This window comes from Portunus trituberculatus, chromosome 32 (assembly GCF_017591435.1).
Source record: "Portunus trituberculatus isolate SZX2019 chromosome 32, ASM1759143v1, whole genome shotgun sequence".
NCBI lineage: Eukaryota > Metazoa > Arthropoda > Malacostraca > Decapoda > Portunidae > Portunus > Portunus trituberculatus.
In genome coordinates this window covers 11,324,470-11,350,842 of record NC_059286.1, presented here as the reverse complement: position 1 = coordinate 11,350,842, position 26,373 = coordinate 11,324,470, and the positions used below count along the sequence as shown (strand labels likewise).

General features: G+C 47.8%; 1 protein-coding gene across 1 annotated transcript; it reads left to right on the top strand.

Moving 5' to 3' along the window:
• Nucleotides 1-633: 633 nt before the first annotated feature.
• Nucleotides 634-25,419, top strand: LOC123511974 (mucin-2-like). Its single transcript, XM_045268083.1, has 28 exons — nucleotides 634-2,424; nucleotides 6,921-7,014; nucleotides 7,745-8,190; nucleotides 8,395-8,712; nucleotides 9,690-9,989; nucleotides 10,232-10,537; nucleotides 11,413-11,706; nucleotides 11,978-12,295; nucleotides 12,837-13,130; nucleotides 13,261-13,554; nucleotides 13,966-14,250; nucleotides 14,517-14,753; nucleotides 14,991-15,278; nucleotides 15,451-15,687; nucleotides 16,690-16,974; nucleotides 17,424-17,660; nucleotides 17,898-18,185; nucleotides 18,358-18,594; nucleotides 19,019-19,273; nucleotides 19,608-20,210; nucleotides 20,534-20,775; nucleotides 21,120-21,255; nucleotides 21,593-22,046; nucleotides 22,179-22,238; nucleotides 22,335-22,470; nucleotides 23,310-23,759; nucleotides 23,882-24,017; nucleotides 24,134-25,419. Exons 1-28 carry the CDS (start codon nucleotides 2,259-2,261, stop codon nucleotides 24,148-24,150), a joined length of 7,413 nt encoding a protein of 2,470 aa, XP_045124018.1. The 5' UTR covers nucleotides 634-2,258; the 3' UTR covers nucleotides 24,151-25,419.
• The last annotated feature ends 954 nt before the right edge of the window (nucleotides 25,420-26,373 follow it).

The window sequence follows — 26,373 nt, the reverse complement described above, 5'->3', positions numbered from 1 at the left end:
AAGAAACTGGATGAAAGAGGAAGAAGGAAGGAAAAAAGGGCAAAAAATAGCGGTGCAAGAAACTGAATTGAAAAGAAAAAGGATGAGAAAAGCGAAGAAAAGTAAAAATAAGGAAAAGTAAAGGAAAAAAGAAGGAGCAAGGAACTGAATGACAGACAAGATGAAAGAGAAAAAGAAAGTAAAAACGAGGAATTGTAAAGATGAGGAAGAGAAGAGAATAAAAGAAAGAGGGCAAGAAACTGGAAGAAAGAGAAGACAGGAAAAAAGAGGAATAGTAAACATATGAAAAAATAAAGGAAGAGAGAACAAGAAATAGAAAATGAGAGATAAAAACGATAGAAAATATATCAAAGATAAAAAATGAAAAGAAATGAAATGAAATGAAAAAAACTGAGAAATTGTAGATAAGAAAGAGAAAAGAATAAAGAAAAAGAAGAAAAAAAATAGATGAAAGAGAAGCAAAAAAAAAAAAGAAAGATAAAAAAGAAAGAGCAAGAAACTGAATGAAAGGAACGAAACGAATAAAAACGAAGAAAAATGAAGATAATAGAAATAAAAAAAGTGATAGAAAAAGAAAAAGAGAAGAGAAAAAAAAAGAATAACAAATAAATAAAAAAAAAGAAAGAGCAAGAAACTGAATGAAAGAAACGAAACGAATCAAAACGAGGAAAAATGGAGATACGAGAAGAAAAAAAGTGACAAAAAAAAAAAGAGAGAAAGAAGAGTGAGAAGCGAGAGGAAAGAAACGTAACTGTCAACAAACATTTCACAGCAAGACCCAAATATGACCAGGAATTAGCAAGGTGACCCATGATAAAGCGACACCGACTCAGAATATATATTGCACAAGGAAGTTCAACAGTAAGTCAGTCGAAGCAGAGACGCCGCACCCTACACTACTCTCCGTCACCTGCGCCACTGCCTCGCTACCTCGTCACCTGCTGGAACCTTCGCTGCACTTGTAACGTAATGAATATAGCGTAAAAAAAATAAGCATAGGGTGAACATGGGAAGGGAAATGTAATGTAATGTATAAGGATAAAGAAAGGAAATAGAGATATAATAGGAATAGAAATAGTGAATATAGGATGAAAAAATGAAAGAAAGGAAGAATATAAGGGTAGATAGGAATGGAAGGGAAATGTATGGTAGTGAATATAGGGAAAAATGAAAGAAAATAGGAATATAATAGGAATGGAGGGGAAATGTAACGTAATGAACAAAAAGGGGAAAAGAAAGAAAATAAGTGGAGATAGGAATGGGAGGTAAATATAACATGAAGAATATGAGGAATAAATAAAAAAGAATAGAAATATGATAAGAATAAAAGGGAAAAAGTAGCAAATATACAGGATAAGGGAAGAAAGAAAGAAATTAAGGGTAGACAGGAATGGAAAGCAAATATAACGTGAAGAATGTGAGGAAGAAATGAGAGAAAATAGGGAGAAGATAAGACTGGAAAGGAAATATAAGGTAATGAACAAAGGGAAAAAGAAAGAAAGAAAATAAGGATAGATAGAAATGGAAGGGGAATGTACCGTGAAGAATTTGAGGAAGAGAGAGAAGGGAAAACAAGAGTAGAATGGGAAGGAAAACTATACTATAACGTAAGAAAATGTAATATAAAAAGAGGGAAAAAAAAGAGATTAGCCATTACGATTCAAAACAGTTCATAACAGTTCATTTAAATACAGTGCATATCAAACACAGTACTTTCCCACCCTAAATCATTCACTGCGCTAACTATCAGCCCTGTAAGGAGACTGGTGACTAAGAGGGCCTTTATTTCTGTATCTTTTTGCTGCCCTTGACCAGTCCTCCCCTATTACATATAGAAATTATAATACAAAGGTTTCAATTCAGGTACCTTTGACGAGTTCTTCCCTCTTAAATAAAATAAATGAATAAAATGCAATACAAAGGTTTCAATTCAGGTGGCCTTGAGATCCAAATCCTTCAACACTCAAGGTCAGGTCACACTATCAACCCTTTCAATACTAACACGCATTTTTACCATGATTTTTAGGTATGATTAGACGATTTTACTTGCATTAGGAAGGGTTTATGAAGGGCTTAAGACTAATGGCCAGACTCTTTACTATTTCAACACCCACATAAGTTTCTAAATCTGTATAAAAGCGCCAAACAGTGAGCAGAATGAATATGGAAACGCGTTATGGTACTGGAAGGGTTAAACTATTCACAACGCTTCGTAAACAACATTAAAATACAGTAGTTTCAATTCACGTGACCTTGAGATGCGCACCCCCTCACACTCAAGGTCAGGTCACACTATTAAGGCTTCATGGGTCACACTAAAAGCTCCTTCTTGTCCTCAGATGGCGGGACGGCGAGGTGTGTTGGTGGCGGCTCTTCTGGCGGCGGCGGCTACAAGAGTCCTCGGCGCTGTTCCTGGACCCAACAGTGAGTATTGTTGTTGTTGTTGTTGTTGTTGTTGTGGTGGTGGTGGTGGTTGTTATTGTTATTATTTTTTCGTCTACTTCTTTTCATTCTTTTTCTTCCTCTTTTTCAATTTTTTAGTCGTTTTTGTTGTGCACTTAAAGATTTCACACCCGAGTTTTTGTTTTTATCGCTATTCAATTGTTTTATTTCGCTTTTTTTTTCTTTCGTTAGTATTTTTCGTCTTTTTTTTCACTCCTTTTTTTTCCTTTTTTTCGTTGTTGTTGTGCATTTAAGAATTTTACACCAGCACTTTTCTTTTTCTTTTCGCTATTTATTTGTGTCATCTCATTTTCTTTCTTTCGTTCAGTGTTGCTTTATGTGGCTTTATACGTATCCAATTTTTCTCGCCTCTTGTCCTTTATTTCACGTCTGTCTCCTCTCCTGTCATCTGTTATTTGCTCAACTTTACATATTCATAACAATAATCAGCGGCATTTTTTTCTGTATCTATTAATTATTTCGTCTGTATTTCTGCGTAGTCCGTCTGTCTGTATGTCTGTCGTCTGTGTTCTGTGTATGTCTATCTTTCTGTCTGTCTGTCTGTCTGTCTCTCTCTCTCTCTCTCTCTCTCTTATTTTTACTAGTGATAGGCGGTACAATTTGCCAGAGTTCTAGGCCTACCTATGGCAACTCTCTCTTTCACTCTCTCTCTCTCTCTCTCTCTCTCTCTCTCTCTCTCTCTCTCTCTCTCTCTCTCTCTCTCCCCTACCCTCTCCCCAACGCCCACTTCATCAAGACCTCAGCGGCCGTTGCCTCTCCGGGGGGCGTGACTCTAATCCCGGAGAAAAAATAAACTCTGATTTTGGTGGGCGAGTGTTGGGCGTCACGGTGGAATAAACCCGGGGCATGACTGGCTGTGTGAGGAGGTCGGCTGGTGCTTCCTTGTTACTAGTGGTGGTGGTGGTGGTGGTGGTGATGGTGGTGGGAGGAAGAGGAGGAGTAGTAGTGGTGGTGGTTTTAGTGGTAGTATTAGTGGTAGTGGTATGTGTGATAGTATTTTCTTCTTCTTACTACTATTATTATTTGTTGTTGTTATTATCATCATTATAACAGTAGTAGTAGTAGTAGTAGTAGTAGTAGTTGTTGTTGTTGTTATAGTAGTAGTAAAACCAATAGCATCAACAACAGTATTAGCAACAACAATAATACTATCAATATCCACAACTTAAGTCAACACACAGTAACACTTATAACAGTCGCATTTGCAGTAATAACAAGAAAAGCAACAGTAGCAGCAACAGTAGTAATAACAGTAGCAGCAGCAGTAACATCGGTAAAAGCAACAGTAGCAGGAACAGTAGTAGTAACAGTAACAGTAGGAAGACTCGTATCATCTTTGGTCAACATGCGAGGGTAGGTGCAAACAAAGGAGTGAGACATGAGATCATCCCTATGTGGAGGCGGCGGATGGTGAGGGCATAGCGAGGTGGCGAGGTGGAGAGGCGAGGCGAGGCGAGGCGGGCAGTGCTTGGTGAAACGCGTGACTTCTGACTTGATAACGGCAACTCTTTCCGTCTCGTCATGAAAGGGAAATTCATGCACAGTCTCGTTTAGTCACCGCTGTTTACATATTAGTCAGTCCCAGTTGTAAAAGGAGATTAATGTACGGTTTGTATTTTCTTTTATAGTGTCTGTGTGTGATTGTTACGTTTCACCATCAGTATTTTGAGTTATTGGTTTCAATTGTAAAGGAAATGGATATGCGATTTTCTAAGGCAGTTTTCTATGAGTGATTGTTGTGTAAAGGAGATTAATGTACGGTTTGTATTCCCCCATTATAGTTTCTGTGGGTGGTTGTTTCGTTTCACTGTTAGTATACTGAGTTATTAGTTTCAGTTGTAAAGGAAATGGCTATGCGGTTTTCTATGGCAGTTTTCTATGTGTGATTGTTATATTTGTCTCATTTCCATGTTGCTTAGTTTCATTTTTAAAGAAAGTTACTACACGATTTTTTCTTATTCATGTGGTTGAGTGTTTGATTTGTTTAACTCATTGCTCGTTACTTATCGTTCCGTTCTAGTCATAAGAAAAGTTGATAGCATAAAATAAGTAAAGACATGCAGATTACACAGTCTCATGATTCATAACGCACAGAAATATATATTACACCTTCCTTCATTGGTAATTTTTAGGCCCGATTGTTTAAAGTATTGCTTAATTCACCGCTATTTACATACAGCTTAGCTCCAGTTTAGTAGAAAATTAATGATACAGAGAATACATACACTATACATCCTTTCAATAACAATTTCTGTGGGTGACTGTTGAGTTGGCCAAAGTCACCACCATTTACATATTGAGCTCCAGTGTAGAGGCAGTTGATAACACATACACGATACATCCCTTAACTGATCGTATTTCTGTGTGACAGTTACATATTGACGCTTGTGTGATGCTCTGTTGCTCTCTTATGCTACGCTATGGAGGGCAATGTGAGATATGTTAGGTTAGGTTAGGTTAGGTTGAGTCCACTGTATCGGTCAGTATGTTAGTGAGGATGACACAACTAGCCTCTCTTTCTCAAACGCCTCTTACAGACACACAAGGAATGGCAAAAACAACAACAACCAGTAAAAAAAAAAAAAAAAAAAAAAAATAGTAAAGCTCCCTACATCATCGTCATCAACAGAAATTTCAATGCGCTATAGAAACCAATCTCACTGCATCCATTTTCCGACAGGGCTATTTTCCCATTTTCCTTTTAACAAACTTGCTTACTGGTTTCGCTGTTGGCCAATCCGGATCATTCTCACCAATAAAAACAACAACAAATAAACAGGACCGGCCTCACTATGCTTATGACCTGCCAATAGCGCGTACCGTGCCGGTCAGAGCGTGGGAGAAATGAACGGTGACCAGACACAAGAGGCCAGAGTGACACAACCTGTTTCCTTGATTGCTTCTCTATCTACACTGATGAATAAAACATTCGTGGCGCCTGTCAGACCTCGCGGCGCTGGTGCTGACACGGAATTACCACTGTCACTCGAACTCTCTCCCTGTTCAGCCACAGAGAGAGAGAGAGAGAGAGAGAGAGAGAGAGAGAGAGAGAGAGAGAGAGAGAGAGAGAGAGAGAGGGAGTGAATGACACTTAAAATATCTAAAAGTAACGAAAAAAGAAACAAAAAAATAGAAAGAAAATACTCAAATCAAACAGAGAGAGAGAGAGAGAGAGAGAGAGAGAGAGAGAGAGAGAGAGAGAGAGAGAGAGAGAGAATGACACTTAAAATATCTAAAAGTAACGATAAAAGGAACAAAAAAATAGAAAGAAAATACTCAAATCAAACATACACAAAAAAAACAGAGAGAGAGAGAGAGAGAGAGAGAGAGAGAGAGAGAGAGCGCACCAATGTTTGTGCTATAGGGGTAATGGTGACTCGTAGGGGAATCATTCTGCCACCTTTATAGTCCCCCGTTCAAAATTCCAAGTCATCCTCCGTTTTCTGTTGCACATGTGTACAGTCTGGCATCCTTAATTATCTTTTATTCTTATTTCATATATTTTGTTAGCTTTATCTGGAGTACCTACATGAAAAAAAAGTAAAATAGTGACACCTTCAATCATACTCGCTTCTAGATAACCCAAACAGCAATTTAGCAAGTAATCTACGTCAATTTATAACCAGGAAAGTCAAATCTAGTAGGAAAAGGTCAAATCTAGCCAGGAAAATCAAATCTAGCCATAAAACAGACACACAAACCAAACAAGAGTTGAAAAAAAGCAATGTAGTCTGCCCACAAACTTTTATCTAATTTTTTAACTTTTCTTTCATTTTTCGTCTCATTCTGTCCAAACTTTTTATCCTTCATCATCTTTCTATATAAGAGTAAGTAAATCTAGCCAGCAGTCCAAGGCGGCAACGAGACACGACATGACACAATACGACACGACACGGCAGTACCTCTGGGAATCTGTGCCACGGAGAGTAGAGAAAACGGGTTCCTGATCTCACTGACACGCTCACCACTCACCCACCTGCAGTAGTAGTAGTAGTAGTAGTAGTAGTAGTAGTAGTAGTAGTGGTGGTGGTGGAAGTAGTAGTAGTAGAAGTAGTAGCAGTAGTAGCAACAATAGTAGTAGTAGTAATAGTGATGATGGTGGATGAGAAAAAAATAATAGTAGTAGCAGTAAGGAAATTAGCAACATTAGCACTAATAACACCAATGATAGCAGTAGAAGAAAAATATGAAAAAACAGAGGAAGAAGACAAGAAAAGAAAACAAAAAACAAAGATCAAGAAAGACAAACAGTAGCAACAACAACAACAATAACAATAAAAGAAGCAATAGCAGTACCACTAACAACAACAACAGCAACAACAACAATAAATTCGAAAGCACCAACACGCAAGTCACCACACTGAATCTCCTTACGGTACTTTTATGATCACAAGTAATAGTAATACAAATGGTAGCGCTTATGTTAATGGGTGACCTTCATCTTGTTCCTCCGGCAGACTCCCGCTACCCAGACTACATCGTGTACCCAAGAGTGAAGTGTCCAAGTGAGGGAGTCTTCCCCCACCCACGAAATTGCTCCTGGTTTGTGAGGTAAGGAAGTGTCTTTAGAGAATTGTTACGACCCTGAAGTTAGCCTGACTGGGTTCCCACAATAACTGGGGCACCTGTCACTTAGTAGGTTAAATAACTCTTATTAAAGTTCAAAATATTAACATAAATAAGGGAAGAGTGACTAGGTATGTTTCGTGCAACAGTTTAACGCAAGGGCAACTCAGAGAAATTAAGGATAGGTAAGGTGTTGGACTGTAAGGTAAGGTAAGCGTGTTTGGGATGGTTATGTGATGTGTGGTATAACAAGTGGGTCTTTTAGTCAATAAGATTACTGTCTTTGTAGTGAATGGATGGTTGCATAGATAAGGTAGTGGACTGTAAGGTTAAGTATGTAAGGTAAGGGTGTCTTTTTTGGGGTGGTTGTGTATTGCGTGGTATAATAAGTTGGTCTTCAGTCAGTAAGGTAACTGTATTACTGGTTGCTTTACTGTCTTTGTTAGTTAATGGATGGTTGCATAGGTAAGGCAGTGGATTGTAAGGTTAAGCCAGCGTGTCTTATTTGGGATGGCTGTGTGCTGTGTGGGTCTTTTAGTCAGTGAGGTAACTGTATAACTGGCTGCCTTATATCACTGTAGTTATTTGCATAGGTAAGGTGACTCATGGGTTAGATTTTCCACTTAATATTGTTTCCTCCATTATTTCTTCACTACTGTACTCCTGCCCTTTTCTCCTCCCATGCACACTTTCCAAACCTTCCACTCCACTGCAGGTGTGTGGATCGCATGAACGTGGGCTTCTACCGCACTTACTACTTCGAGTGCGAGGATGGGACAGTGTTTGACGACCACATGGACCAGTGCCTCTTCCCCTCCAGCGTCGGTCCTCCCTGTGGCACAAAAATAGAAGGCGTTACCCAGCTCACCCCAAAGCCACAACCCACTCAACTTATTCCCGTCACCACGCCCTCTCCTGGACCTTGCACGATTACCCCCACTAAAGAAACGCCCTCCACTCCCTCTCCCACGCCCTCCGTCACGCCGCCCTCCACTTCCCTCCCCTGCCAGTTCAAGAGAGAGAGCTGCCGCCGCTACGCCCCCTGTAGCCAGCCCAGGACGCTGTGTGAAGGCTGCTACATCGGGTTTCATTTCCATAGAATGTGTGCTGAGACTGAACTGTACGATACGGTGGCGAGGATCTGTGTGCCGCGACCATCAGGTGAGGAGGAGGAGGAGGAGGAGGAGGAGGAGGAGGAGGAGGAGCGGATTAAGAAGTGTAGGAATAACAGTGCACAGTTTTAAAAGCAATATTTATTTTTCCATAATGTCTGAAACACTGAAAAAAAGAAAGCTTCCAGATGATCAACGCAAGCCAAGTCAAAATTCACTCTGCTTTACAAATAAACTAACATCAATCTTACAGAAGTGGAGTCGTGTGATGTTTCCACGGCAACACCAGAACTCACAAGCCCCACCACGCCCTCCACTATACGCCCCACGAATCCCCCAACCCCCGCCACGCCAGCCACGCCCGCCACGCCATCCACACCAGACACACAACCACCAACCATCATCCTTAACTGTCAATTCCAAGACGAGCACTGCCGCCGCTACGCCCCCTGCAGCCAGCCCAGGACGCTGTGTGACGGCTGCTACATCGGCGACTTCTTCGTAAACATGTGCCAGGCAGGAACGCAGCTGTACGACAAGACTGCCAAGGTGTGCGTGCCGCTGCCCCCAGGTAACAGAATGAGGTGGAGTTGCAGGAAGAGGAGGAGGAGGAGAAGGAGGAGAAGGAGGAGGAGGAGGAGAAGGAGGAGGAGGAGGAGGAGGAGGAGGAGGAGGAGAAGGAATACAAAGGAATACAAAGAAGGACAAACAGCAACAGACTCTGAGGTCCTTACTAGGCTGTTTGTTAAAGCTATTTCCTAACTACCAGTGATAGAGAAACAGAGATAGAGGAGGAGGAGGAGGAGGAGGAGGAGGAGGAGGAGGAGGAGGAGGAGGAGGAGGAGGAGGAGGAGGAAGAATACAAATACAAAAGAATACAAAGGAAAACCAAACAGTACCAGATCTTTACATACCTTCAAAACTGCTTGGTAACTATGCACGAGGAGGAGGAGGAGGAGGAGGAGGAGGAGGAGAAGGAAAAGCAGGGAGGCGGTGGCGTAGTGGATAAGGTGGTGACTGTCGGGATCAGGCACATGTCCATGCGTAGGTTCGAATCCCACCACATACAGCCTTGAAACTTTGTCATATAGGTAAAACAAAAAAAAAAAAAAAAATGATGGAGGAGGAATATATCTTCCTGTGTAGACTGTATTTAAGGCAATGGTGCAAGATAGAGCGATGTTTGAGAGGTTTTATTTTATGTAAGAAGGAAAAACTGAGCAAGTACAACATAAAAAAAAGCCCCACTTAGTTGCCAGTTCCCTTGCAGGTCTGAGAAATTTAGCTAAGAAAAAAATAGAAAAATGTCCTAAAACCTCCTTTTTAAATTAAACCAAGTCATAGGAAGTTGGGAATACAGGAGCAGATAGGAAGTTACAGAGGGGAGTGTTTCATGTGGTCTTTTAAACATCCGAGAGAAAACCACGTGTTCTCTAAATCTTGACCAAATTCTTGGGTTGTAAAAAAATTGGATCAGAGGGAAAACTTAGAAATTCAACTCACACGAACCTTTTGGAAGGAACTAATAAATTGCTTCTAACATTCCAGACTCAGAAATTTGTAGCGGAACCTTTGTGACCTCACCAGTAACACCCTCCACGCCCACGTCCCTCACCACTACAATACCAGTCACCACAGGCAAGCCCACAGTGCCCACACACACCCTTATTCCTAGTATCGTCCTTAATTGTGAGTTCAAGGACGAGCACTGCCGGCGATACGGGCCCTGCAGCCAGCCCAGGACGCTGTGTGACGGCTGCTACATCGGCGACTACTACTACAACATGTGCCAGGCAGGAGTGCAGCTGTACGACAAGGCGGCCAGGGTGTGCGTGCCGCGGCCCCCAGGTAACGGAAGGAGGAGGAGGAGGAGGAGGAGGAGGAGGAGGAGGAGGAGGAGGAGGAGGAGGAGGAGGAGGAGGAGGAGGAGGAGGAGGAAGAGGAGGAGGAGGAGGAGGAAGAAAGATCTAAGAATTTGTAGCATTAATCCTGAAATAGTGACCATGATTAGTGTTAGTCCTCCAGCATACAAAAAAGAAACTCACATGAACTTCCTTCCTTCAACTCATGACTTGCCTTTACCGTTTCAGATTCAGAGGTTTGCGGCGCCTTTGTGACCTTCCCAGTAACGCCCTCCACGGCTACGCCTTTCACCACGCCCTCCACGCCCACGCCTTCTACAGCGTCCTCCAGCTCCACCATGCCCACCACTTTAGATCCCAACCTCATCCTCAACTGCCAGTTCCGAGACGAGCACTGCCGCCGCTACGCCCCCTGCAGCCAATCCAGGACGCTGTGTGACGGCTGCTACATCGGCGACTTCTTCTACAACGTGTGCCAGACAAGAGCTTTTGTGTACGACAAGACGGCGAGGGTGTGCGTGCAGCGGCCTGCAGGTGAGGAGGAGGAGGAGGATGCGGGGAGGAGGAGGAGGAGGAGGAGGAGGGGGGGAAAGCTCCAAGACGTAATGTTTTTTTTTTTTTTTTTTCTTTTTTTTACGGTAAGGCCTATAGCGCCTGTAGGCACACTTGAAGAGTGTATGGGAAGCGCTGTTCAGCTTCCGCCCATTAGTGGCACAGGCAATTTTATTTATAGTGGTACCCATATTAGGGCCCATATCACCGCCCAAGCTCATCTTGAGTGTAACCACCTAGAACCTGGGTATCATGGTGACATGTAGGTAACTTTAAACCACTCGACAAATGGCAAAGTGTTTTAAGGCTGTACGTGGTGGGATTCGAACCTACGCGTGGACGTCTGCCCGATCCCACGCTCACCACCTTATCCACTACGCCATCCTTTTTTTTTTTTTAATGTAGTAGAGCACACCGGCCTAGGGAAGAAAAATCTATAAATTGATAATAAAAAAAGGCCTATTGAGATGCAGGTCCCTAAAAAAGCTAAATAGAAATATAGTTAGAAGGGACTCCGGGGATGGTATTGGAACTTTTTGTGGATTAAAAATTTTGCATGAAGAATGTATGTGTGCGTAGATGCATGTAGTGTGTGTGAAGGAAGAGAGCTGTCTTTAGAGGGCAGGCTGTGACTGATCCCTTGTGTTGTGAGACAAAGGGAAACGTTTAGTGAGGTCACAGCTGGTTTTAATGATAAGATCACAGCAACCCCTGAGCCAGTGCTATTAGACCTCACTGGGAGTAATTACCTTTTCAACAGGTGTCCACTGCCTCCTCCTGCTAAAAGAGAAGTTGAAATTCAAATTCTGATATAAAAGACGTGTTCTTGATCTGATACATTGCCTGTGTTGTTGCAGACACAGAGATTTGCAGCGGAACGTCCGTGACTTTCCCAGTGACGCCCTCCACACCTACGCCCCCCACCACGCCTTCTACAGCGTCCTCCAGCTCCATCACGCCCACTACAATAGATCCCAACCTCATCCTCAACTGCCAGTTCCGAGACGAGCACTGCCGCCGCTACGCCCCCTGCAGCCAGCCCAGGACGCTGTGTGACGGCTGCTACATCGGCGACTTCTTCTACAACGTGTGTCAGACAAGAGCTTTTGTGTACGACAAGACGGCGAGGGCGTGCGTGCCGCGGCCTGCAGGTGAGGAGGGGGAGGAGGAGGAGGAGGAGGAGGAGGAGGAGGAGGAGGAGGAGGAGGAGGAGGAGGAGGAGGAGGAGGAGGAGGAGGAGGAGGAGGAGGAGGAGGAGGAGGAGGAGGAGGAGGAGGAGGAGGAAGAAGAAAGATCTAAGAATTTGTAGCATTAATCCTGAAATAGTGACCATGATTAGTGTTAGTCCTCCAGCATACAAAAAAGAAAGAAACTCACATGAACTTCCTTCCTTCAACTCATGACTTGCCTTTACCGTTCCAGATTCAGAGGTTTGCGGCGCCTTTGTGACCTTCCCAGTAACGCCCTCCACGGCTACGCCTTTCACCACGCCCTCCACGCCCACGCCGCCCACCACGCCTTCTACAGCGTCCTCCAGCTCCACCATGCCCACCACTTTAGATCCCAACCTCATCCTCAACTGCCAGTTCCGAGACGAGCACTGCCGCCGCTACGCCCCCTGCAGCCAATCCAGGACGCTGTGTGACGGCTGCTACATCGGCGACTTCTTCTACAACGTGTGCCAGACAAGAGCTTTTATTTACGACAAGACGGTGAGGGCGTGCGTGCCGCGGCCTGCAGGTGAGGAGGAGGAGGATGGGGGGAGGAGGAGTGAGGAGGAGAGGAAAGCTCCAAGACGTAATGTAGGATATTGATCCTTTTTTTATGTAGGAAAGCACACCGGCCTAGGGAAGAAAAATCTATAAATTGATGAAAAAAAAGGCCTATTGAGATGCAGGTCCCTAAAAAAGCTAAATAGAAATATAGTCGGAAGGGACTCCGGGGATGGTATTGGAACTTTTTGTGGATAAAAAATTTTGCATGAAGAATGTATGTGTGTGTATATGCATGTAGTGTGTGTGAAGGAAGAGAGCTGTCTTTAGAGGGCAGGCTGTGACTGAGCCCTTGTGTTGTGAGACAAAGGGAAACGTTTAGTGAGGTCACAGCTGGTTTTAATGATAAGATCACAGCAACCCCTGAGCCAGTGCTATTAGACCTCACTGGGAGTAATTACCTTTTCAACAGGTGTCCACTGCCTCCTCCTGCTAAAAGAGAAGTTGAAATTCAAATTCTGATATAAAAGACGTGTTCTTGATCTGATACATTGCCTGTGTTGTTGCAGACACAGAGATTTGCAGCGGAACGTCCGTGACTTTCCCAGTGACGCCCTCCACACCTACGCCCCCCACCACGCCTTCTACAGCGTCCTCCAGCTCCACCACGCCCACCACTTTAGATCCCAACCTCATCCTCAACTGCCAGTTCCGAGACGAGCACTGCCGCCGCTACGCCCCTTGCAGGGAGCCCAGGACGCTGTGTGACGGCTGCTACATCGGCGACTTCTTCTACAACGTGTGCCAGACAAGAGCTTTTGTGTACGACAAGACGGCGAGGGCGTGCGTGCAGCGGCCTGCAGGTGAGGAGGAGGAGGAGGAGAAAAGGCCTAAGACGTAATGTGGGATACTGATACTGGAAAAACAGCTGAAATTCGAATTTTGATATATAAAATGCGTTCTTGAACTGAATCACTGCCTTTGTTGTTGCAGACACAGAGATTTGTGGCGGAACGTTCGTGACTTCCCCAGTGACACCCTCTACACCCACGCCGCCCACCACGCCTTCTACAGCGTCCTCCAGCTCTATCACGCCCACTACAATAGATCCCAACCTCATCCTCAACTGCCAGTTCCGAGACGAGCACTGCCGCCGCTACGTTCCCTGCAGCCAGCCCAGGACGCTGTGTGACGGCTGCTACATCGCCGACTTCTACTACAACATGTGCCAGGCAGGAGTGCAGCTGTACGACAAGGCGGCCAGGGTGTGCGTGCCGCAGCCCCCAGGTAATGGGAGGAGGAGGAGGAGGAGGAGGAGGAGGAGGAGGAGGAGGAGGAGGAGGAGGAGGAGGAGGAGGAGGAGGAGGAGGAGGAGGAGGAGGAGGAGGAGGAGGAGGAGGAGGAGGAGGAGGAGAAGGAGGAGGAGGAGGAGGGGGAGGAGGAGGAGGAGGATGGCTTTGGGGGAATTTGATAGACACTTCCTATACGACTAGAGTTAAGCACAATGCAGTGAACAGGTAAAATTAGAAGTCAAAATTTCATATTTCCTGATACGTACAGTCAAGAAATGCATTGTGTGAGCCACAACACAACACACGAGGCGACACACTGAGGCCTGAGGTGCTATACAGTAAGTAAGTTATTCTTGAAAACTTTCAGGAGAACTTCGACTGAACAAAATCGTTCTTCCTGTTTCAGACACCGAGTTGTGCGACGCCACCGCTGCCACCTCCCCAGCAACGCCATCCACCCCCACTCCGCCCATCATCACCACCCCTTCTACCGGCACGCCCTCTACCGCGCTCTACTTTGTTGTTCTGAATTGTGAGCTCAAGGAACAAGGCTGCCGCCGCTACGGCCCCTGCAGCCAGCCCAGGACGCTGTGTGACGGCTGCTACATCGGTGACTTCTTCTACAACATGTGCCAGGCAGGAACGCAGCTTTACGACAGGACGGCAAGGACATGCGTGCCGCGCCCCGCAGGTGAGCCGGAGGAGCAAGAAAGCGTTTAATGAGCTAGATACGTTCATGTGAGTGTCTGATGAGACACGACCACTGCCCTTTTGATAGCGAAAGGGCGAAGGTTCCCATTAAGGAGGTCAATTTCACTCTAAATCTTATGCAGTTGTTCAGATCTTGCACAAATCTCCATCACAGTTGATCTGTATGTACGTTTCTCTGATCCCCTAAAAAAAGGCGCGTCACACAAAACTCCAGCTGAAATGACCGCCTTTGGTGTACTGTTGCAGGCACAGAGGTATGCCACCCGTCCTCCCTGACCCCCACGGCGCCGCCCTCCACGGTACTCGCCACCATTGTGCTGCACTGCGAGCTGCGGGACAACCTGTGCCGCCGCTATGGCCCCTGCACCCAGCCCAGGACGTTGTGTGACGGCTGCTACATCGGCACCTACTTCTACAACATGTGCCAGACCGCCACTCAGGTGTTCGACCGTGCGGCGAGGACATGTGTGCCGCGCCCCGCAAGTAAGAAGCAGCGCAGCGGCGAAACTATTGTTTTTCAAAACGTCACGATGCAGTCTTTGGTGCAAAGACTAATGAACTCTTGTTGTTTATTGATAAACACCCAATGTCTTGTTTATGTTGATCATAACACAGAACACGTGGTGTGAGATGCTGGTGCCTGGGAAGATTAACCCCTGTTTTTTGAAGACTTTACTTGCGTGAACCTGTTCACCTAACACACTGCTCTCATCATTCCAGCCACAGAGTTGTGTGATGGCCCACTTGTCCCCTTCCCGATAACGACTTCACCCGCCACCCTTGCCCCCACCCCGACGCCCTCCACCACCGCCACGCCTTCCAGCGCGCTCTCCACCATCGTTCTAAACTGTCAGCTGAAGGAGCAGGGCTGCCGCCGCTACGGCCCCTGCAGCCAGCCCAGGAAGCTGTGTGACGGCTGCTATATCGGCAGTTTCCTGTACAACATGTGCCAGGCAGGAGTGCAGCTGTACGACGAGAAGGCGAGGGCGTGTGTGCCGCGGCCCGCAGGTGAGCGGAAGGAGGAACAACAGTGTTTGCTAGGCCACGATAATGCTGACAGTGTTTCACGGAGCAGAGGTGCCAAAGAGAACTGTCAGTCTTGTGTTCAGGCAAACTGAGTTAAAGAACGTCATGTTTCAGGTTTCCCGCTCAGGTGATAACTCTTGGTGCACTGTTGCAGACACAGAGGTGTGCCGCCCCTCCTCCCTGACCCCCACGGTGCCGCCCTCCACGGTGCTCGCCACCATCGTGCTGCACTGCAAGTTACGGGAAGAAGCGTGCCGCCACTACGGGCCCTGCAGCCAGCCCAGGACGCTGTGTGACGGCTGCTACATCGGCACCTACTTCTACAACATGTGCCAGACCGCCACTCAGCTGTACGACCGAAAGGCGAGGGCATGCGTGCCGCGGCCCGCAGGTGAGCTAGACCAATACCGCGAAAGTTCTAATAGCAACAGATCCTGAAGTCCTTACTAGTCTGTTTGGGTGATTATTCTACTTTAACTATTCATGGGAGAAACATAAGAAGACTCCTTCTCACCTACGCATCCCTCCATCAGAAGCCGACCAGTAAAATCAAATGGTTCCATGATGTACTGAAAAAACAACACAAGTAATTCGAGTTAATATTAAGAAAGAGTTAATGTTTACGTCAACCTTTGTTTGTTCGGGAAGAATGTGAGTAGACGTTAGGTGAGTCATTAATGTGGTGTGTGCATAGCGTAGGTGAGAGGCACGATGTAGTCGGTGAGTGGTGGTGTGGCAGCCTTGCCTGGAGCTTTCTAAGGTGGCAGCAGTCACTCAGACCACAGCGCCGCTCACTCCACTGAGTTGGTGTGCTTTCCCTCTAGGGACGTCGTACACAGGTCACCACTCCACACTGATCCCTCGTACTATATTTCCCGAGTTAGCCAATAATTGCCAGGGTCTCCAGTAAACACAGAACATCACAGATCGAAAGTACTGGCAGTGACCAGGTCAGAGCTGCCTGTGACTGTGACTGTAAGAAATATGTAATGTGTGTGTGTGTGTGTGTGTGTGTGTGTGTGTGTGTGTGTGTGTGTGTGTGTGTGTGTGTGTGTGTGTGTGTGTGTGTGTGTGTGTGTGTGTGTGTGTGTGTGTGTGTGTGTGTGTGTGTGTGTGTGTGTGTGTGTGTGTGTGTGTGTGTGTGTGTGTGTGTGTGTGTGTGTGTGTGTGTGTGTTGACACAATGTGAAGATAAACTACATTACACTTCCCTGACACGAAAGAGGAGGAGGAAAGTCACGATTTTTTGCTTATTGAACTCGTAACATGGGAGAATTCGCCTGAAGGAAAGTAAATTCTAAATTCTTGAAAACTTGATAAAAAAAAATCTGTTCTAAAAGAGTGGTGAAGAGAACGCTTTCAATTGAACTGATGAACTGTTCTTCCTGTTTCAGACACCGAGTTGTGCGACGCCACCGCTGCCACCTCCCCAGCAACACCATCCTCCCCTACCCCGCCCATCATCACCACCCCCTCTACCGGCACGCCCTCTACCGCGCTCTCCTTTGTCGTTCTGAATTGTGAGCTCAAGGAACAAGGCTGCCGCCGCTACGGCCCCTGCAGCCAGCCCAGGACGCTGTGTGACGGCTGCTACATCGGTGACTTCTTCTACAACATGTGCCAGGCAGGAACGCAGCTGTACGACAGGACGGCGAGGGCGTGCGTGCCGCGCCCCGCAGGTGAGCCGGAGGAGAAGTGACAAATAGTTGGTTTAGTTATATTAATTCTCAAGCGGACAGTGATGGTCGAGCCTGGCTTATGGAAGGTAGTTAGATTAGATTAATAACCTGGCCGGAGTCAAAGAGTCGGGGTCGTATTGTTAGGAGGTTCACTGAAGATCAAGTTTCATGCGTTTGTCGTTTGTTCACCTTTTTGCACCAGTGAGGAGGAAGCTGCTGTTGGTCACGTGACTTTCCTCAGCAGGTGGCTGGGGAGTGCAGCTAAACTCAATCACTGGTAAAAATACAAGTCTATTATTTCTCGTTCCTTAAAAACCACCAAGAAAAGTCTTGTATATAAACAACAGGCGCTGTGAAACTGATGCTTGAACAGCCAGCCTTATAGAGCCTCATGTTCCAGGAAGCTTTGGTCTCCCGCTCAGGTGATAACTCTTGGTGCACTATTGCAGACACAGAGGTGTGCCGCCCCTCCTCCCTGACCCCCACGGCGCCGCCCTCCACGGTACTCGCCACCATTGTGCTGCACTGCGAGCTGCGGGACAACCTGTGCCGCCGCTATGGCCCCTGCACCCAGCCCAGGACGTTGTGTGACGGCTGCTACATCGGCACCTACTTCTACAACATGTGCCAGACCGCCACTCAGGTGTTCGACCGTGCGGCGAGGACATGTGTGCCGCGCCCCGCAGGTAAGAAGTAGCGCCGCGGCGAAACTTTTGTTTTTCAAAACGTCACGATGCAGTCTTTGGTGCAAAGACTAATGAACTCTTGTTGTTTATTGATAAACACCCAATGTCTTGTTTATGTTGATCATAACACAGAACACGTGGTGTGAGATGCTGGTGCCTGGGAAGATTAACCCCTGTTTTTTGAAGACTTTACTTGCGTGAACCTGTTCACCTAACACACTGCTCTCATCATTCCAGCCACAGAGTTGTGTGATGGCCCACTTGTCCCCTTCCCGATAACGACTTCACCCGCCACTCTTGCCCCCACCCCGACGCCCTCCACCACCGCCACGCCTTCCAGCGCGCTCTCCACCATCGTTCTAAACTGTCAGCTGAAGGAGCAGGGCTGCCGCCACTACGGCCCCTGCAGCCAGCCCAGGAAGCTGTGTGACGGCTGCTATATCGGCAGTTTCCTGTACAACATGTGCCAGGCAGGAGTGCAGCTGTACGACGAGAAGGCGAGGGCGTGTGTGCCGCGGCCCGCAGGTGAGCGGAAGGAGGAACAACAGTGTTTGCTAGGCCACGATAATGCTGACAGTGTTTCACGGAGCAGAGGTGCCAAAGAGAACTGTCAGTCTTGTGTTCAGGCAAACTGAGTTAAAGAACGTCATGTTCCAGGTTTCCCGCTCAGGTGATAACTCTTGGTGCACTGTTGCAGACACAGAGGTGTGCCGCCCCTCCTCCCTGACCCCCACGGTGCCGCCCTCCACGGTGCTCGCCACCATCGTGCTGCACTGCAAGCTACGGGAAGAAGCGTGCCGCCACTACGGGCCCTGCAGCCAGCCCAGGACGCTGTGTGACGGTTGCTACATCGGCACCTACTTCTACAATATGTGCCAGACCGCCACTCAGCTGTACGACCGCGCGACGAGGGCGTGCGTGCCGCGGCCTGCAGGTGAGCCAAAGCAAGATGAGGAGAAATACAAAGGGATGTGAATTGAGTCCAAAGAGCAACAGGTCCTGAGGTCCTTACTTAGCTGTCTGACTAACTGTTATACTCTAAACTTTCAATAGGAGAGATAGGATAGCACCTAAGAAGGCTCCTCCCTCCTCTCCCCGTATATCCCTTCAGCCGAAGCTGGCCAGAAAACACAAATGATACGGTGTTCTATGTGGAAAGAGAAAAAAGAAACACAAGAAGGAAGAGGTGGAGGAGTAGGAGGAATTAATGCATTCAGCTGACAGATGTACAGATGGCACTGGAAGAGACTCTTGTCTGGAAGGAGCGGTAGTCACGTGTTGTGGAAAGAAACTTCTTCTAGAAATTTTCATGAGTGAATCTTCTTTACTGACCTGATGAACTGTTCTTATTTTTCCAGACACTGAGATTTGTGATGCCACCTCTCTGACCACCCTGCCTACGCCCTCCACCACCGCCACGCCCTCCACCACGCCCGCCACCACCATTTTAAACTGCCAGTTCCGAGACGAGCACTGCCGCCACTACGCCCCCTGCAGCCAGCCCAGGACGCTGTGTGACGGCTGTTACGTCAGCAACTACTTCGTAAATATGTGCCAGGCGGAAACTGAACTGTACGACAAGATGACCAGGGTGTGCGTGCCGCGGCCTCCAGGTGAATGGCAGTGATAGTAGTAGTAGTAGTAGTAGTAGTAAAAGAGAAGGAGAAGGATATACCATCAATAGGCTTGACGGTTCCTTAAAACTGGTTTTATTTGTATATTTTTAAGAGGAGAAGGAGAAAGGAAAAGGACATGAGGAAAAGCTTGATTATACTTTAGTTGGTACCAGAGTTAATCTTAAGGCCAATCGAGACGTGAATGACTTACTGACTAGGCCTTATTAGTCTGCTTCAGCCTCAACTCAGTCAAGACACGCTACAATATACCTGCGATACGCGACACCTGCATCCCTGGCGTGACTGACTGTCTTGTGTACTTCCATTACAGAAAGTCAGGTGTGTGGCGGCCCTGTGTCGCCTACTGCTGCTACTAGTGCGCCTACTACACCCACCACGACCCCTGCCACAACAACCACGCCTACCACGACCCCCACCACGACAACCACGCCTACCACGACCCCCACCACGACAACCACGCCTACCACGACCCCTACAACAACAACCCCACCGACCACGACCCCCACCACGACAACCACGCCCACCACGACCCCCACCACGACAACCACCACCACAACCACACCCACTACAACTTCCACCACCACAACTACCACGACCACTACCACACCCACCACGACACCCTCAACTACGCTTTCTACCACAACCACGCCTTCCACGACGCCATCCACCACTACCACACCTTCTACCACGCCTCACACAACACCGTCCACCAGCCCCACGCCCTCCACTCCGGCCCCCACCACTATTCTCAACTGCCAGTTCCGAGACGAGCACTGCCGCCACTACGCCCCCTGCAGCCAGCCCAGGACGCTGTGTGACGGCTGCTACGTCGGTAACTACTTCGTAAACATGTGCCAGGCGGAAACTGAACTGTATGACAAGACGACCAGGGTGTGTGTGCCGCGGCCCCCAGGTAAGAAGTAGTAGTAGTAGTTAGTAGTGGTAGTAGTGGTAGTGGTAGTGGTGGTAGTGGTAGTGGTAGTGGTGGTAGTGGTAGTAATGGTAGTGGTGGTGGTGGTGGTAGTGGTGGTAGAGAGTGGTGAAGGAGTGGTGGTAGGGTAGAGAGTATGTAGTAGTAGTAGTAGTAGTAGTAGTAGTAGTCCTATTATTATTATTATTATTATTATTATTATTATTATCATTATTATTGCTATTATCATTATCATTATTATTACTATTATTACCATTCTGAAAATTGCAATGAAAGAGAGATGAATTCCTTACGTTCCTTTACAGAATCTCAAATCTGTACTCACGTCACACCTTCAAGCCCGCCCACCGCCGCTCCAGTCACCACGCCCTCTCCCACCACGAGCCCGCCAGCCATTACCACACTCAGTCCCTCGACCATCTCCGTGGCGGTGTCCCAAGGCTTCACCGTCTACTGCGCCGAGACCTCCAGGAAACACGTGCTCCCCAAAGTGAAGGAGCTCAGTTGCAAACAGTACTTTTTCTGCGCCGCTGATGGAACTTTCCAGGTGAGCACAGGGAGATGGAGGCAGATAGATAGATGGATAGATAGATAGAAAGATAGATAGATAGATAGATAGATAGATAGATAGATAGATAGATAGTAGTAGTAGTAGTAGTAGTAGTAGTAGTAGTGATGGTGGTGGTGGTGCTGGTAGTGGGTAGTAGAAAGTTTGTTTGCTACAGAATCATGTTAAGGAAAGTTTCCATTCAAAGTTTAAATTAGTCCATCTCTGCCTTTAGACACACACACACACACACACACACACACACACACACACACACACACACACACACACACACACACACACACATACACACGAGTAAGTGATGTGGGGAATAAATATCACAGAGTCGGCAGTGGCTGTGTGAATCCTACTACAACTGCAACCGAGGTAAGAACAACAAGTGGGATGTGGAGGTGTTGTCGTGCGGCGCGGGGCAGCTCTTCAGTGACAAGACCCACACCTGCGCCACGGCCCCGTCAGGTGGGTGGTAGTGGAGGAATTAAAATAGTAAAGACTCTGTGTATTCTTCCGACCTCCATAGATCCTTCCTAATACCAATAATATCGTCTAATCACACCCAAAAGTCAAGGTGAAAATGTGTCCCAGTATTGAAGAGGTTAGGTGTGCAAGTGGTGTCATGGTGTGAGGCTGTGTTTGGTGAGGCTGTGTTTGGTGAGGTTGTGTTTGGTGAGGCTGTGTTTGGTGAGGTTGTGTTTGGTGAGGCTGTGTTTGGTGAGAGTGCTTGGCGTGAGTGGGAGGCAAGAGGTGTGTTCCCATGGTGCTGTTGTGTTTGTTGACATTCTGGTGGTGTTTTCAGATTCAGAATTGTGTTCCTCTTCTGGCACACCACCGAGACCCGCCGCCACACCCTCTCCATCCATCACCTCAGCCCCCGCCCCGGCCACCCCCGCCCCAAGTGCCTTCCCTGCCCCGGCCCGGCCACCCCCCCAAGTGCCTTCCTGCCCCGGCCCAGGCCACCCCGCCCCAAGTGCCTTCCTGCCCCAGCCCTGGCCACCCCGCCCCGGCGCCTTCCCTGCCCCAGCCCCGGCCACCCCGCCCCAGCGCCTTCCCGGCCCCGCCCCGGCCACCCCGCCCCAGCGCCTTCCTGCCCCTGCCCCGGCCACACCGCCCCCAGCGCCTTCCCTGCCCCGCACCGGCCACCCCGCCCCTAGTGCCTTCCCGCCCCAGCCCCGGCCACCCCGGCCCCTACTGCCTTCCCCGCCCCCGCCCCGGCCACACCTGCCCCCAGTGCCTTTCCCGCCCCTGCCCCAGTAACACCCGCTCCCAGCGCCTTCCCTGTCCCCGGGCCGGTCAGCCCCGCCACCCCGGGGCCGGCCTCTGTGGCACTGTCACACGGGTTCAACATTCAATGCTCGCAGGACAAGAGGAACCATGTCCTGAAGCAGCTCAAGGAGCTCGCCTGCGTCCCCCACTTCTTCTGCGACCCCGACGGCACATTTAAGGTGAGCCCCTCCGACTCTCTCTCTCTCTCTCTCTCTCTCTCTCTCTCTCTCTCTCTCTCTCTCTGGTGACTACAGCGTGCGGTGTAACACACACAGGGTCAGCGGCTGCTGTGTGGCGCCTACTACCACTGCCAGCGTGGCCAGGGCGGCAGGTGGGAGTTGCAGCGGCAGCAGTGTGCTGCGGGAACGCTCTTCAGCGAGCAGGCAGACCGCTGCACCGCCGCGCCGTCAGGTGAGTGCTGACTAACATTATATGAAGTGAAAACAGTGTCAATGTGTAGAGCAGACAATTCCTCTGAACGATGTGGAAATAATTTCAACCTAGAGACTGAATGAGCAGTGTTTTCAGACTGAGCGGGCGGCAACACTAGACCATGTTTAATTCCACACAGGCGTTTTCCCACAACATCTGATTTCTGTATTTAGCTGCTGCAATAGAAACTTCATAACACTTAGACACCAAAGCTATATTGTGTTACGGAGAACTAAAAAAGCGAAGACTCGGTCATATGAGCAGTTTTCTTGGGCATTTTGTGCCAAGGTTCAAGGTCAACACCTGTCACGGGAAGCATGGCGGCGTTCAGGCCGCGGTCTCAGCTCCCAGAGTGTCTGCTGTGTCGCGAAGTGAGCATGTTGTAGTCCAAAGGTGTCAGATGACGAGTTGTTGTTGGTGTTGTTGTTGACTGGCCTTGTTATTATAAGGCCGAGGACTTGTGTCTAGTGACGACCTCTTACAGGGAGGGCCTGGCATGCGCAGACATGTGTTTGTCATGCAAACAGGTACGTAAGCCATGCATCAAGACACGCGCCATCCAGAACAGTAGATGCCACCTGATGGTAACGCCAACAAAAGAGTTTTTTTCAGAATCGCTAAAAATACTCCGATAAGTATCTAAAGATTCAGAAAGGAGTGCGGCATTAGTAGTTTGTGATGTGCGGGAATTTAACTCGGGGAAGCCGCCACGGGCAACACACACCTGGATGTTGACTGGTGCTGTGTGGCCAGGTGTGTGGCGTGGTGAGCCACACTGCACCACACACTCATCTCCTGTTTTGATGAAATTTTTTCAGGTTCCCAGTTATGCTCCTTTTCCGGCACCAACAGCAAGACCGGCCACCCCCACCCCTGCACCGGCCACCCCCGCCCCAAGTGCCTTCCCCGCCCTGGCCCCGGATACCCCCGCCCCCAGCGCCTTTCCTGCCCCAGCCCCAGCCACTCCCGCCCCTAGTGCCTTTCCAGCCCCTGCCCCGGCCACCCCGGCCCCTAGTGCCTTCCCCGCCCCTGCTCCAGCCACCCCCGCCCCCAGCGCCTTTCCCGCCCCTGCTCCAGTAAACCCCGCCCCCAGCGCCTTCCCTGTCCCCGGGCCGGTCAGCCCCGCCACCCCGGGGCCGGCCTCCGTGGCACTGTCACACGGGTTCAACATTCAATGCTCGCAGGACAAGAGGAACCACGTCCTGAAGCAGCTCAAGGAGCTCGCCTGCGTCCCCCACTTCTTCTGCGACCCCGACGGCACATTTAAGGTGAGCCCCTCCGACTCTCTCTCTCTCTCTCTCTCTTTCCTACTCTCTCTCTCTCTCTCTCTCTCTCTCTCTCTCTCTCTCTCTCTCTCTGGTGACTACAGCGTGCGGTGTAACACACACAGGGCCAGCGGCTGCTGTGTGGCGCCTACTACCGCTGCCAGCGTGGCCAGGGCGGCAGGTGGGAGCTGCAGCGGCAGCAGTGTGCCGCGGGCACGCTCTTCAGTGAGCAGGCCGACCGCTGCACCGCCGCGCCGTCAGGTGAGTGCTGACTAACACTGTTGGTGTGGAAGAGTGTGCACGGGATGGGGTGAGGTATGGACAGCACTACAAGCACCACCTGTGCTGCTGACCGTCACGTAACTCTCTTGTTGCAGACTCTGAGCAGTGCTAGCGCCCCGTCCGTCACGACGCCTGACTGTGACTCACCAACTCTCCCCGCCTCTCTCTCTCTCTCTGGTCCGTCACCATTCTGCTACACATATTTATTTATTTATTTATTTATTAATTCATTTATGCATCCATTCTTATCTATTTATTAATTTATTTATCTATTCATGTAACTATCTGTTCATTCCTCTAATTTTTCAAAACCTTTCTTTCTCTTAATTCACTGTTCGTCCGTCTATGGGCAAAGAAGTCAAATAAAACAAATAAATTAATCGTATCTGCATAAGAATTTACAATGAGCTGAGAAATTGTGCAGTGCTTTATATTAGAATGGTGAAGCTTATTACATGAATCACTGTACTCTGGAAGGCCACGCGTCGCTTGATCTCCAGTCAACCAGTCATTAGCGTCAAGGTTACAGTTGATGTTTACCTGCACCTGATTACTACTTGTCTTTCCTTCAATAATAACAAGACTTTTGCTATCTTTTTTCATCCCTTTCTTTTCAGTCCTTTTTTTTTTTTTTTTTATCTTTTTTGTCTCTATATTTGTTGTGGCCGCGCGTGCACTTTGTGGGCTAAGGTGTTCTCACGCGCACGGGATGGAATCCTGGCCACGGTGCGAGGGTAGGATGAGCTACGGGCAACGGTTCCCAAGTGCCAAATCGTTACGAGCCACCGTCCTGGAAATGATGTACCAGGAACTGAAGATAGAAAAATATGGAAGAAAAAAAAAAAAAAAGGGGTAGGAATGTATATATGGTGAAATACACACGCCACTCACTGCTGTTGAAGATTGCACCAAGTCACCTGAGCAAACACCAGCACATGTGTCAAGAACAGAATGACGATGCTACCTGACTCCTCATTCCTAACCTAGAGTGCCTGTGAGGTTCTCGTAATGCTGTAACAGAGGACCGCCTTCGTTATGTACACTGTGTTAACCATACTGTTGTTGTTGTTGTTGTTGTTGTTGCTAATATACTGACAGATTGACTTAAGGTTCGTCTATATATTTTTTCACTGATCTGTTTAAGGTTTAGTCGTATACATATTATTTTTTTGCCTTAATTACTAAGAGTGTTGTTGTTGAACGTTGTTGTTACGCTAAATGTTTGTTTGTTACCATTCTGTGTTGAGATTGACGGCGTGGTTGTTTTTTTGTTGCTATTTATTGTGTGTGTGTGTGTGTGTGTGTGTGTGTGTGTGTGTGTGTGTGTGTGTGTGTGTGTGTGTGTGTGTGTGTGTGTGTGTGTGTGTGTGTGTGTGTGTGTGTGTGTGTGTGTGTGTGTGTATGCTAACCTTATCTACTGTGATCACAAATGTATGATGAAAAATGCAAAATAAAATGACTATAAGCAAATAGGAAAATATTTATTTTTCCTACTCTCCTCCCTTTCTCTCTTTCTCTCTCTCTTTCTCTCTCTCTCTCTCTCTCTCTCTCTCTCTCTCTCTCTCTCTCTCTCTCTCTCTCTCTCTCTCTCTCTCTCTCTCTCTCTCTCTCTCTCTCTCTCTCCTACTTTTGTTGTTACTATCACAACTTACACTACTGATGATGATGATGATGATGACGATGGTGACGATGATGATGATGGTGATGATGATGATGATAATGATGAAGATGCTGCTGCTGATGATGATGATGAGAGTAAGGAAAAACAAGAACAACGTAAGCCGTAAAGGAAAACGTCAAAAATAAATACCTCACGTGAACAGAGAAGGAAAATGAGGTGCCTCTATTTCCTGGAGAAAAGGAGGAGGAGGAGGAGGAGGAGGAGGAGGAGGAGGAGGAGGAGGAGGAGGAACAGGAGGAAGAGGAGGAGGAGAAAAAAAGAAGAGAAGAAAGAAAAGGAATACAAAGGAATACAAAGGAAGAACACAAATATCTGAACAATGTTGAGAGAAAAGGATAGTAAAGGCGAAGGATCCTCCCCATCCACCACTCCATCCAGATTAAGCTGGCAGGATGTAAGAAAAAAAAAAACCATACATGAAAAAGTTATATGGAAATTTTCATGAGGATTGATAAAAAAAAAAAAAAAAAAAAATAGTCACCATTGCTATACTAAGTGGCGGGGAAGAGCTGGCCACCACCGCCGGGCCGAACAGGTGAGAGAAGGACTCGATTCCCTGTTTACTTGTTGATGAAGGGGAATTTTGATGAGGAACGAGAAAAAGAGTTATTTGTCCCTATTACTAATAACTCTTTTCTTTTACCTATAACCCCT

Excerpts from the sequence above, each read along its gene's own strand:
- LOC123511974 (XM_045268083.1), top strand. The coding sequence starts at position 2,259 with ATGCGCACCCCCTCACACTCAAGGTCAGGTCACACTATTAAGGCTTCA. Across the intron at positions 12,296-12,836 it reads GTGCGTGCCGCGGCCTGCAG|ACACAGAGATTTGCAGCGGA; the intron begins GTGAGGAGGAGG and ends GTGTTGTTGCAG. Across the intron at positions 22,471-23,309 it reads CTGCACCGCCGCGCCGTCAG|GTTCCCAGTTATGCTCCTTT; the intron begins GTGAGTGCTGAC and ends AAATTTTTTCAG.